The sequence below is a fragment of the Macaca fascicularis genome, chromosome 15 (genome assembly GCF_037993035.2).
Source record: "Macaca fascicularis isolate 582-1 chromosome 15, T2T-MFA8v1.1".
Classification (NCBI taxonomy): domain Eukaryota; kingdom Metazoa; phylum Chordata; class Mammalia; order Primates; family Cercopithecidae; genus Macaca; species Macaca fascicularis.
In genome coordinates this window covers 94,065,058-94,077,935 of record NC_088389.1, presented here as the reverse complement: position 1 = coordinate 94,077,935, position 12,878 = coordinate 94,065,058, and the positions used below count along the sequence as shown (strand labels likewise).

General features: G+C 40.1%; 1 protein-coding gene and 1 pseudogene across 10 annotated transcripts in view; both read left to right on the top strand.

Annotated features, from left to right (window-relative positions):
* Positions 1–12,878, top strand: part of JAK2 (Janus kinase 2) — a 155,614-nt gene that overhangs the window by 53,205 nt on the left and 89,531 nt on the right. For all 10 annotated transcript variants that reach the window (XM_074017539.1, XM_074017535.1, XM_065530593.1 and 7 more), the window contains 2 exons: positions 3,127–3,250; positions 11,648–11,765. Coding sequence is in view for 6 of the 10 variants with exons in the window: in XM_005581792.4 (XP_005581849.1) it covers positions 3,127–3,250; positions 11,648–11,765 (242 nt within the window). In the remaining 4 variants the exon portion in view is untranslated. The remainder of the gene's footprint in view (positions 1–3,126; positions 3,251–11,647; positions 11,766–12,878) is intronic.
* On the top strand, positions 8,175–9,710 carry LOC141408663 (casein kinase I pseudogene; annotated as a pseudogene).

Sequence of the window (12,878 nt, the reverse complement as noted above, 5' to 3'; positions counted from 1 at the left end):
ATTTTGCTTGTTAGTTGATGCAGTTTCTTCCTAGCATCGATGGACTTTACACTTTGGCAGGTACCAATGACTGGTACCTGTTGTTCCTTTCCATGTTTATTGCTTCCTTCAGGACCTCTTGTAGGGCAGGCCTCTCTAAGCGTTTGCTTGTCTTATTTCTCCTTCACTTATGAAACTTAGTTTGGCTGGATATGAAATTCTGGGTTGAAAATTCTTTTCTTTAAGAATGTTGAATATCGGCCCCCACTCTTTTCTGGCTTGTAGAGTTTCTGCCGAGAGATGTGCTGTTAGTCTAATGAGCTTCCCTTTGTGGGTACTTCGACCTTTCTCTCTGGCTGCCCTTAAGATTTTTTTCCTTCATTTCAACTTTGGTGAATCTGACAATTATGTGTCTTGGAGTTGCTCTTCTTGAGGAGTATCTTTTTGGCGTTCTCTGTATTTCCTGAATTTGAATGTTAGCCTGCCTTACTAGGTTGGGGACGTTCTCATGGACGATATCCTGCAGAGTGTTTTCCAACTTGTTTCCATTTTCCCTGTCACTTTCAGGCACACCAATCAGATGTAGATTTGGTCTTTTCACATAATCCCATATTTCTTGGAGGCTTTGTTCATTTCTTTTTACTCTTTTTTCTCTTGACTTCTTGCTTCATTTCATTCATTTGATCTTCAATCGCTGATACTCTTTCTTCTAGTTGATCGAGCCAGTTACTGAAGCTTGTGCATTTGTCACATAGTTCTCATGTTATGATTTTCATCTCTGTCAGCTCTTTTAAGGACTTTTCTACATTGGTTATTTTAGTTAGCCATTCGTGAAATCCTTTTTCAAGGTTTTTAGTTTCTTTGCGCTGGTTATGTAGTTCCTCCTTTAGCTCTGAGAAGTTTGATCGACTGAAGCCTTCTTCTCTCAACTCGTCAAAGTCATTCTTCGTGCAGCTTTGTTCCATTGCTGGCAATGAGCTGCGTTCCTTTGGAGGGGGAGATGTGCTCTGATTTTTTGAATTTCCAGCTTTTCTGCACTGCTTTTTCCCCATCTTTATGGTTTTCTCTGCCTTTGGTCTTTGATGATGGTGATGTACTGATGGGGTTTTGGTATGGGTGTCCTTTCTGTTTGTTAGTTTTCCTTCTAACAGTCAGGACTCTCAGCTGCAGGTCTGCTGGAGTTTGCTTGAGGTCCACTCCCGACCCTGTGTTCCTGGGTTTCAGCAGCGGAGGCTGCAGAAGATAGAATATTGCTGAACAACGAGTGTTGCTGTCTGATTATTGCTCTGGAAGTTTCGTCTCAGGGGTGTACCCAGCCGTGTGATGTGTGAGGTGTCGGTCTGCACCTAGTGGGGGATGTCACCCAGTTAGGCTACTCAGGGGTCAGGGACCCACTTGAGCAGGCAGTCTGTCCATTCTCAGATCTCAACCTCTGTGCTGGGAGAACCACTGCTCTCTTCAAAGCTGTCAGACAGGGACATTTACCTCTGCCGAGGTTTCTGCTGCTTTTTGTTTAGCTATGCCCTGTCCCCAGAGGTGGAGTCTACAGAGGCAGGCAGGCCTCCTTGAGCTGTGGTGGGCTCCACCGAATTCGAGCTTCCCAGTGGCTTTGTTTACCTACTTAAGCCTCAGCAATGGCGGGCGCCCCTCCCCCAGCTTCGCTGCCACCTTGCAGTTAGATCTCAGACTGCTGTGGTAGCAATGAGGGAGGCTCCGTGGGCTTGGGACCCTCTGGGCCAGGTGCGGGATATAATCTCCTAGTATGCCGTTTGCTAAGACCCTTGGTAAAGCGCAATATTAGGTGAGCGTTACCCGATTTTCCAGGTGTTGTGTGTCTCAATTTCCTTTGGCTAGGAAAAGGAATTTCCTTCCCTCTTGCGCTTCCCAGGTGAGGCGATGCCTCGCCCTGCTTCAGCTCTTGCTGGTTGGGCTGCACTCCAACCAGCGGATCAGCACCAACTGTCCGACCCGCCCCAGTGAGATAAACCTGGTACTTCAGTTGAAAATGCAGAAATCACCCATCTTCTGTGTCGCTCATGCTGGGAGCTGGAGGCTGGAGCTGTTTCTATTCGGCCATCTTGGGTGCGCCCCCTCGGTTTTTTTTTCTTAAACTTCATGAACCAACCTCTGCTACCTTCCTACTTTTCTTCTGCAGTTTCCTCACCCCTCTCAGCCTTCACAGATTTGAAGACAATTAGGGCCTTGCTCTGGTTTAGGGTTTGACTTCAGGGAATATTGTGGCTGGTTTGATCTTCTATCTAGACCACTCAAACTTTTGTCACATCATCAATAAGGCTGTTTTGCTCTCATCATTTATGTATTTACTGCAGTAGCACTTTTAATTTCATTCAGAAACCTTTTCTTTGCATTCAGAACTTAATTGACTGTTGCAGGAGGCCTGGCTTTTAGTCTATCTTGGCATTTGATATACCTTCCTCACTTAGTTTAATCATTTGTAGCTTTTGATTTAGAGTGAGAGATATGAAACTCTTCAATATATGAAACTCCTCCTTTCACTTGAATGCCTAGAGGCCATTGTAGGATTATTAATTGGCCTATTTTCCATACAGTTGTATCTCAGGGAATAGAGAGGCCTAAGGAGAGGGAGAGAGACAGGAGTGGCTATTGCTGGAGCAGTCAGAACACACACAGCATTTATTGCTTATGTTTGTCATCTTATATGGGCACGGTTCATGGCGGCCCCAAACGATTACAATTGTAATGTCGAAGATCACCGATCACAGATCATCATAACTGATATAATAATAATGAAAAAGTTTGAAATATTGCAAGAATTAGCAAAATGTGTCATAGAGACACAAAGTGAGCACACGCTGTTGGAAAAATGGTGCTGACAGACCTACCAGATTCACAGTTGCTGTAAATCCTTATTTTGTAAAGAAAAAAACCCCACAATATCTGCAAAGTACAATAATGCAGAGTGCACTAAAACGAAGTATGTTTGTATAAAAAAAGATTGTGATTAATAATTCAGTTGTAGGGAGTGGAATATCAAAAGATTTCGACTGCTACTGCATTTCATTCTGATTTTAAGAGTTGTTACTTTAGCCTCATTACAAATTATAGGTGCTATGTAAATGTTCTGTTGTGTATCTTTAATAATTCCTTTCTCTGCTTCTTTTCTAGGTATCACACCTGTGTATCATAATATGTTTGCTTTAATGAGTGAAACAGAAAGGATCTGGTATCCACCCAACCATGTCTTCCATATAGATGAGTCAACCAGGCATAATGTACTCTACAGAATAAGGTACTTTCTTCAGTAAAGTAACTTACTTAGTGCTGAAAGGCAAAATGGGAGAAATTATCAAATATTTTTAAATTGCAAGGTAGTTAATACCAGAGACCTGAACGAATTAGTTAGCACTCATTTTAAGATTTCATTTAAGATTCTGTTTCTCCATCAGAGAAACTGTTCATACATGTTGTTTAAGTAGAATAGTCTGAGAATAAAGCTGTTTTGGTGGGATGCCACTTAACTCCTTATGATTATAATTAAATAAGTAAAAAAAAAAATCAGAATGGGCTTTATTAACAAAATCCTAAATGTTTGGGATATTGCTGGTTTGTGCAATAAAATTCAATTTCACATCTTATCTTTATAAAGAACTTTTTAAAAAGTTGTTGTGAAGAAAAGAGACTTTTCCCAGTGTGTATTTGCAGCTTCAAATTGTAAGTTAATTTATATAATTTATGGTAATGTGTAATGCCTATTTAGAGAAATCTAATAGTATTTTTTTACTCGAAAGGATGAAACAAAGATATGTTTGATTTGTGTCTCATAAATACCTGTGATTTTTCTAAGCATTTATATATATATACACACACACACACACACACACACACACACACACACACACACACATAAAATTCATCATAACTTAAGGAGGTATTAAGATTTCCACATTAAAGATAAAGAATTTAGAGCACTGAGAAACAATATTACTCAAATTTATTCATGGTCACACAGCTAGGAATTGGGAGTGAGGTTCAAATCCAAGCCTAGTTTGCTTCATAAGCTTGCCTCTTAACCACCTCATGTGTACTTCATTAAAGAGATAATGTATATATAGTATTTATTATTGTGCCTATCACTTCGTGCTCTCTCAGTAAATTTTAGTATTGTTTTGCTTCTTTCCCTTCCTCTATTCTATATACAAATATGCAATTGGATGTGTTTGCATTTACTGATATCTAATGTATAATTTGCACTGAGTTCAAAAAATTATTTTTGAAATAGTTATTGAAAAGACAGTGAAAAAATCAATAAATGTTCAAATAAATAATAGATGTACAAAAATCAATAGCATTATTATATGCAAGCAACCACTTATATAATAGATAAAGAAGATCCTATTCAATATAGTTACAAAAACCCTTAACTAACCAGGAATGGTTTTAATAAGAGAAAACACAAGACGGTATAGGAAAATTAGAAACTTATTTGAAGAATATGAAGAATTAGGACATAATACTGGAATGGGCAGATGGAATATGACAAAGATCAATTTCTCTTACACTATGTGCTTAGCTCTAAGCCAATTAAAATCCTAAAAAAGGCATTTTAGGGAATTGGACACATTACTATGTTAATTTAGAATTATTAAGATAGCCATGAGAAAGAAGACTTATCTGGGAATTGTAAAATATTTTGTCCCAGGAGATATTTTCACATTATATGAAACTACAAAATGGTATCTATTATTTTATTTTTTTTATTTTTTATTTTTTTGAGACGGAGTCTCGCTCTGCCGCCCAGGCTGGAGTGCAATGGCCGGATCTCAGCTCACTGCAAGCTCCGCCTCCCGGGTTCACGCCATTCTCCTGCCTCAGCCTCCCGAGTAGTTGGGACTACAGGCGCCCACCACCGCGCCCGGCTAGTTTTTTGTATTTTTTAGTAGAGACGGGGTTTCACCGTGTCAGCCAGGATGGTCTCGATCTCCTGACCTCGTGATCCGCCCGTCTCGGCCTCCCAAAGTGCTGGGATTACAGGCTTGAGCCACCACGCCCGGCCTGGTATCTATTATTAAAGCCACATAATTAAATTCAGAATCATAACCTAAATAATGAGAATGTTGGGGCCAGTATATCTTGAAAGTACTCCTTCATACATATAGAAACATAATATATGAAGAAATCTTTTCACGTTAATGTGAAAGGGAGAGATTAGTCAATAAATGGGGATGGGATAGTTGATTAGCTGTTTGAAAAATTTTAGCTTCTTTTTTATAATGTATATCAGATAAATTATAGATTGATTAAAGATCAGATTGATATGTAAATAGAAATGTAAAGAAAATCAAACTATAAAAGTCTGAATTGGAACTGAATTCAGGTCCTTGGGAAAATACCATTTAAGCTGCAAAACAACAGAAGAAATCTTATGGGAATGATTGCAATTGTCGACTATAAAAATTTTCAGATGTCTGAAGGTTTCCTCTTAAAATGAAAAGGCAAACTGTAAAGATTGTTTCAACAAATCAGATAAAAGGTTAGTATTCTTATAAGTATAAAATTAAAAACACAGTATCCATTAAACAATTACTTAATGTACATGAAGAAATAGTGTCACTAGTTATGAGAATAATGCACATAGTTACAACTATTTGTTGGTCTCATAACTAGTGATGCTGAGAATTTTTTGAAAACGCCATTAATGATTTGTTCTTCTTTTGTTGAATATTTCTTCATGTACGTTAAGTAATTGTTTAATGGATAGTGTTTTTAATGCCAACAAATTAGAGGATCAAGATGAAATGGACAAATTCCTAGAAAGACACAAGTTATGGGAACTGCTAAAAGAAAGAACAGAAAGTTTGAATAGGTCTATGACAAGTAAAGATATCAAATTAGTAATTTTTATAAAAGCCCAGGCCCAAGTGGCTTCACTTGTGAATTCTGTCACACATTAAAAGAATTATTACCAGTTATTCACAAAAAATAGCAAAGGAAGGAGGATTTCCCAACTATTTCTGTGAGTTCAGTATTACCCTGATAACAAATTCAGACGAAGATGTCTAGAAGAAAAGAAAACTACAGACCAATGTTGTAGGTAGAAAATCAACAAAATACTCGCAAATTGAATCCAGCAATACAGCTTGAATATGTCTTATCTGAAATGCTTGCGACCAGAAATGTTTTGGATTTTGGATTTTTTTTCAGATTTTCATAATATTTGCAGAGTATACACTGGTTGAACATACCTAATTTAAAAATCTAAAGTCTGAAATGCTCTAATGAATATTTCTTTTGCACATCAGGTTAGTGCTCTAAAGGTTTTGGATTTTGGAGCATTTCAGGTTTCAGATTTTCAGATTAGGAATGCTCAGTGTGTTTACAAAAATATTAAATACCATGACCAGGTGGGATTTATCCCAGGAAATACAAGGTTAGTGCAACTTCCAAAAATCAATCAGTGTACTATACCACATCAATAGAATAAATGACCAGAACCACATGATCATCCCAATAGACACAGAAAAAGTATTTGATAAAATCCAGCATCCCATCATTATAAAAAATCTCAACACAACAGGAATGGCAAGGAACTTCCTCAATTTGTTCAAGGGCATCTATAAAAAAATCCAAAAGTAATGTCGTACTTAATGGTGAAAGACTGAATGCCTTCTCTCTATGATCAGGAATGAGATGAGGATAGCTACTCTTACCACTTTGATTTAACACTATACTGTAGATTCAGGGTAGGGAAATAAGAAAAAGAAATAAAAGGGATTTATATTGGAAAATAAGAAGTAAAACTGTAGTCATCCCGCTGTATCCATGGGTTTCACATCCATGGATTAAACCAACTGCAGATTGAAAATATATGGAAAAAAAGTTGTGCTTGTACTGAACATGTACAGACTTTTTCTTGTCATTATTCCTTAAAGAATACAGTATAAATTATTTACATAACATTTACATTGTATTAGATATTATAAGTAGTCTAGAGATTTTAAAGTATACTGAAGTATGTGCACAGGTTGTATGCAAATAGTATATCAGGAACATGAGTATTTGCAGATTTTGGTATGTGTGGGAAGTTCTGGAACTAGTACTGCATAGATACCAAAGGATGATTGTGTAGTCACAGATTACATGACCTTGCATATTAAAAATCCCAAGGAATTAATAAAAAACTATTAGAACTAATAAATGAGCTCAGGTCAGTTGCAGAATAGAAGATCAATATATAAAAATCAGTTGTATTTCTATACACAGACGAACAATCCAAAAATGAAATTTAAAAAATTTCATTAACAATAGCATAACAAATTTTTAGGAATAAACTTAACAAAAAGTGTAAAATGTATACACTGAGAAATATAAAACATTATTGAATGAAATTAAGGAAACACCTAAATAAATGGAAAGATATCTTATAGAGGACTTCATATTTTTAATATGGCAATACTCCTTAATTGATCTGTATGTTCAGTGCAATTCCTACTGAAATCCTAGCTTTCTTTATTGCAGAAATTGACAAGTTAATCATAAATTTATATAAAAGCAAAGGGACTTAGCATAGCTAAAACAGTCTTGAAAAAGAACAAAGTTTGAAGACTTTACTTCCTAATTTCAAAATTTATTACAAAACTACAGTAATCAAGACAATGTAGTACTAACTTAAGGATGAATATACAGATTAATGGAAAGGAATTGACAGTCTCAATATAATTTCTCACATTGATGGTAACTGATTTTTGATCAGGGTGCCAAGACAATTCATGGGCAAAGAATAGTCTTTTTAAATAATAGTGCTGGGACAACTGGATATCCACATGTAAAATAATGAAGTAAGACATCTACTTCACACTATATACAAAAAAAAAAAAAAAAAAAAAAAGCTTAAAGTGGATCATAGGCCTATATATAAGAGCTAAACTTATTAAAACTCCAAGAAGAAACACAAGTCTTTGTGTACTTAGATTAGGCAGTGGTTTCTTAGATATGACACCAAAAGCTCAAGTGACAAGAAAAATAGTTAAGTTAGACTTTATCAAAGTTAAAAACATTTGTGCGTCAAAGAACACTATCAAAAATGTGAAAAGACAACCCACAAAATGGAAGAAAATGTTTGGGAATCATACATTCTGTTAACTGTCTTATCTCCAGAATATAAAAGAATTCTTACAGCTCAACAATACAACTTAATCTAAAAAGTAGGCAAGGGACTTGAATAGACATTTTTCCAAATAAGACATACAAATGGCCAATAAGCATGTAAAAAGATGCCCAACAGGCGGGCCCCAGAGCGGGCTCAGGGGAGTGTGGCATGCCAGGCGCCTCCCGCCCGGAACATACGGAGGCTGGCCCAGGCGGCACAGGAGCTGGAGCAGGGCCCCAGTGGGCGTCCGAGCCCAAGCGGAAGTGGGAGAAGGGCTGGAGCGGGGATCCGCGCCGCGCTGCTGAAGCCTGGCCGGCCGCCCAGACACTGCCTGCGGCCCGGCCATGGCAGAGCCAAGGAAAGGATCTCTATACAAACAAATACGTGCTGTCAAATTGGAGCTGATGAAGTCCCGGGCCCCACAGCTGCACCTGGGGTACTGGTTCTACAGGCGGCTCAGTGCCACTGAGGGCGCCCCTCAGGTCTACTACCTACTACTTCGGCCTGTGCTGGAAGTACAACACTATGGTGCTGGAGCTGCTGGGGCCCAGCCTGAAGGACCTGTTCAACCTTCACGCTGAAGACAGTGCTCCCGATTGCCATCCAGCTGATCGCACGCATGGAGTATGTGCACACCAAGAGCCTCATTTACCAGGACGTGAAGTCCGAGAACTTCGTGGTGTGGCGCCCGGGGACCAAGCGGCAGCTCGCCATCCACATTATCAACTTCGGGCTGGCCAAGGGGTACATTGGCCTTGAGACCAAGAAGCACATCCCGTACCGTGAGCACAAGAGCTTGACAGGCAGGGCGCGCTACATGAACATCAACATGCAGCTGGGCAAGGAGCAGAGCCACTGCAGTGACCTGGAGGTGCTGGGCCACATGTTCATGTACTTCCTGTGCTGCAGCCTCCCCTGGCAGGGGCTCAAGGCCGACACGATCATGAGCGGTACAGAATATCGGGAACACCAAGCGCACCACGCCCATCGAAGTGCTCTGCTAGAACTTTCCAGAGGAGATGGCCACATACCTGCACTACGTGCGGCGCCTGGACTTCGAGAAACCCGACTGTGACTACCTGTGGACCTCTCCACCGACCTCTTTGACCGAAGCGGCTTTGTGTTCGACTTTGAGTACCACTGGCCCAGGAAGCCCTTGGCGACCCCCATCGGCACCGTCCACACCAACCAACTCTCCCAGCCTCAGCTTTGGGACAAAGATCAGCCACACAGCAAAAACCAGGTGCTGACCTCCACCAATGGGGAGCTGAATGTGGACGACCCCATGGCCGGCCAGTCCCGCGCTTATTACGGCGCCTGCAGAGATGGAGGTGGGCGATGAAACCAAATGCTGCTGTTTCTTCCCCTTGAATCTTCTCCGTGCAGCCCCTTGGGGCGTGAGCTTGTGTGAGGCCCTTGGGGCCCACCCACAGCAGCCCAGGGCCAGACTCTGGCTGGAAGCCGGGACGCAGACTTAAGGGCCTGCGCCTGTCTTGGCCGGTGGCCCCATCCCGTAGACGAGGGGTCACTTCCTTAACATAAAACTGGCCAAAATTTCTATACCTGTGTCTAGTCCGCCCCTCCAAGAGCATTAACTATTTAAAACCAGGAAAAAAGTTGGGGGGGAAGACCCCTTCTACCCCCAACCCTGCCCCTCCATTTCTTTGCTGAAGTGAGTAGTGCGATCCTGGAGGCCCTCAGGGCTGAGGCCTGGCTCTGGCCCCGGCCCCGGCCCCGCCATCCTCCCCTGTTAGCTTCATAAAGTCTAGCTTCTCTCCCTCGATCCAAAGGCCGTTTTCTGGAGGGGAGGGCAGGCCTGGCCTGGAGTGGTGCTGTGGGGCCATCTTGCCCAGGCCCACCTGGGAGGTACACAGGCATTGCTGCCAGGGGTGAGGCTGTGCCCCAGGCTCCCCCAGAACTAAACGGGAAGGGAGGGGTGGGGCCGCGGCTGAAGCCAGCTCCGCACCCAAAATGCTGCACCAAAGCTCAAGCGCCGCAGTCACGGCCACTGCAGCCTTTCCCAGCCTCGTCCCGGCGAGGGGCAGGTGGGCCCTGCTAGGAGGGTGCTTCTCGAGGCACCTGTTCCCGGAGGCTGTGCTCCGACCCTCAGAACCTGAGGTGGGTGGGCCGGCTGGCGTCTCCCTGCTCGGCCCCTGGGCTCTGCTGCATGGGGGCGCGCGGGCAGGGGGCTTCCTGTCTCTGTGCTCTGCCACCCGGCAAGCAGCCGCAGACAAAATGCCTTAAAGCCCCCGGCTCAGCCCCGTAGGTGTATGTGCAGGGGCCTGGGGGCGGCTCAGGACTGGCTGGCGGTCCCCCAGCGGGTCAGCTTGAGGCCGTGCCCAGGGCGGTGGCCGTGAATCTGGTTTTTGCTTTACCAAGTGTACAGAAATGGCATTTACGTTTCTCTGATGCTCTTTTGAAGCCATACAACTTAGGGGCTTTTTAAAAAGAAAAGAAAAGAAAAATGAACCCCCCCCCCAAAAAAAGATGCCCAACATCATTGGTCATTAGAGAAAAGCCAATCAAAACCACAACGGGATAATCATAGATCTACAAGGATGGCAAAAATCAGAAAGACAAAAATAACAAGTGTTAGAGGATTTGGACTAGTTTGGAAGCCATATATTGCTGTTGGGAATGTAAAGTGGTGCTGCTACTTTGGAAAACAGTTTGGCCATTCCTCAAAAGGATAAACACAGAGTTACCATATGACCCAGCAATTCTACTTCTAGATATATATGCAATAGAAATGAAAACATATATCCACAAAAACTTGTACATGACTCTTCATACCAGCATTATTCACAATAGCAAAATAATAGAAACAGTCCCAAATGTCTGTCCGGCGATGGATACGGAAAAAGTGGTATATTCATACAATGAAATATTAATTTGGCAATAAAAGGGAATCAAGTAATGATACATGCTCTAATGTGGATGAACCCTGAAAACATTATGCTGAGTGAAAGAAGGTAGACAGGCCACATGTTCTAAAATTAGAGTGTGGTGATATTTGTATAATGCTATGAATAAACTAAAAACATTGAATTTTACACTTTAAGTGGGTGGACTTTATGGCATGTGAATTATATCTCAATAAAGGTGTTACTAAAAGACTCAATATAGAGTATTCTTTGTTTCTTTGAAGGACAAGTTTTTAACTTCTATTTCTCCAAAGAAGCAATTATTTGTTTTTATGCCAAATTAGCATTTTCAGATTCTCTAATGGTGTTACTGGATTAAATTATGTTTTTACTTTTTGTTAAGGTTTTATTTCTACATTTTTTGTTTCTTATTGCTTCTACATTTTGTGCACTGAAGGAGGTTGTATATTGATTTTACACTTACATTTCTTGTACTTTCTGCCTATATTAGTGTTATCCACATATCCTTTTGTCTCGAATTTATATTTGATACTGTTAGCTGTGTTTTCTAAGTATGGGATAATACCTTTCAGTATGCTGTAGGTGACTATATATAGATAGTGTGTTTGTATATTAACTGTTTGGAAGCTGACCAAATGTTTTTATTGTCTTGTAGATTTTACTTTCCTCGTTGGTATTGCAGCGGCAGCAACAGAGCCTATCGGCATGGAATATCTCGAGGTGCTGAAGCTCCTCTTCTTGATGACTTTGTCATGTCTTACCTCTTTGCTCAGGTATGATTATACTATCTTACTTGTACATGTATTAAATGATAAATATTTTGCTGTTTAGTAAGTCACTTAATCAGGAAAAACTTCACATATGGGAAAATTGCAGTTCTGTCTTGCACAGCAGGTGCAGAGAAGTAACAAAATTGAGTCTTTTTATCACTAGTTTTTAATCCCATGGTTTATGGATAATAGAATCTCTTTTATAAAGTTTTTTTTGGATTGATCCTTTTGAATTTCTTTTTTTTTTTTTTAGGACTTTAGATCATTTTAAGGGTTTCACAAGGTATAGACTGAGGTTTATTTACAGAATGATTCATATAGGCATATGTGGCTAAAATATTAGTAACATTTCTTTAGGGTTTAAAAAAAATTTTTGGATAATTTCAGGCTTACACAATGGACAATGAACTGTAGAGGAAGTAGGCTACATAAAAAATAAGCTATGATAGTTTGTGTAGCTGTTTATAGGAAGGTGACTGGATGTTGATACTTAGTCTAAGAGCTATATTCAAGTTATTTGTTCACTAATACAGTTATGTCAAATTTTGGTATTGTGTTAGTATTTCATAATGCTTTCTTCTCTAGTACCTTGATTTAAACAGTAATTAAAATATTTTGTCATTAAATAACTTGTTTTTATGTGCTGCTAGACTAGTATGAATAGAAACTAAAGGAAGAAAATATATTAGTGCTCTTGCGTAGAAATATGCACTTGGTATCCCCAAGGTATCAGGAGTTCTAAATCCGATTTGCTAATATTGTAGGACATAAGCCCACAAATCCTCATGGCTCGCATTTCCGAGAAGAAGCCTAGTAAGGCTAGTTCAGTTTATGAACAACAAAAGGAAAAATATTTCTCTATTGGGGTATGAGACCAACAAACTTTATTTTTATTTTGTTAAGAAATATATAATAAAAATGACCATTTTAAGTGTGCAGTTCAGTTGTATTAAATACAAACACATTGTTGTACAACCATCACCACCATCCATCTCCAGAACATTTTTCATATTCCCAAATGGAAATTTCATACCCATTAAATAATAACTCTCTATTTCCCACTCCCAATGGCCTTTCGCAGTCACTATTCTACTTTTGACTATAAATCTGCCTTTT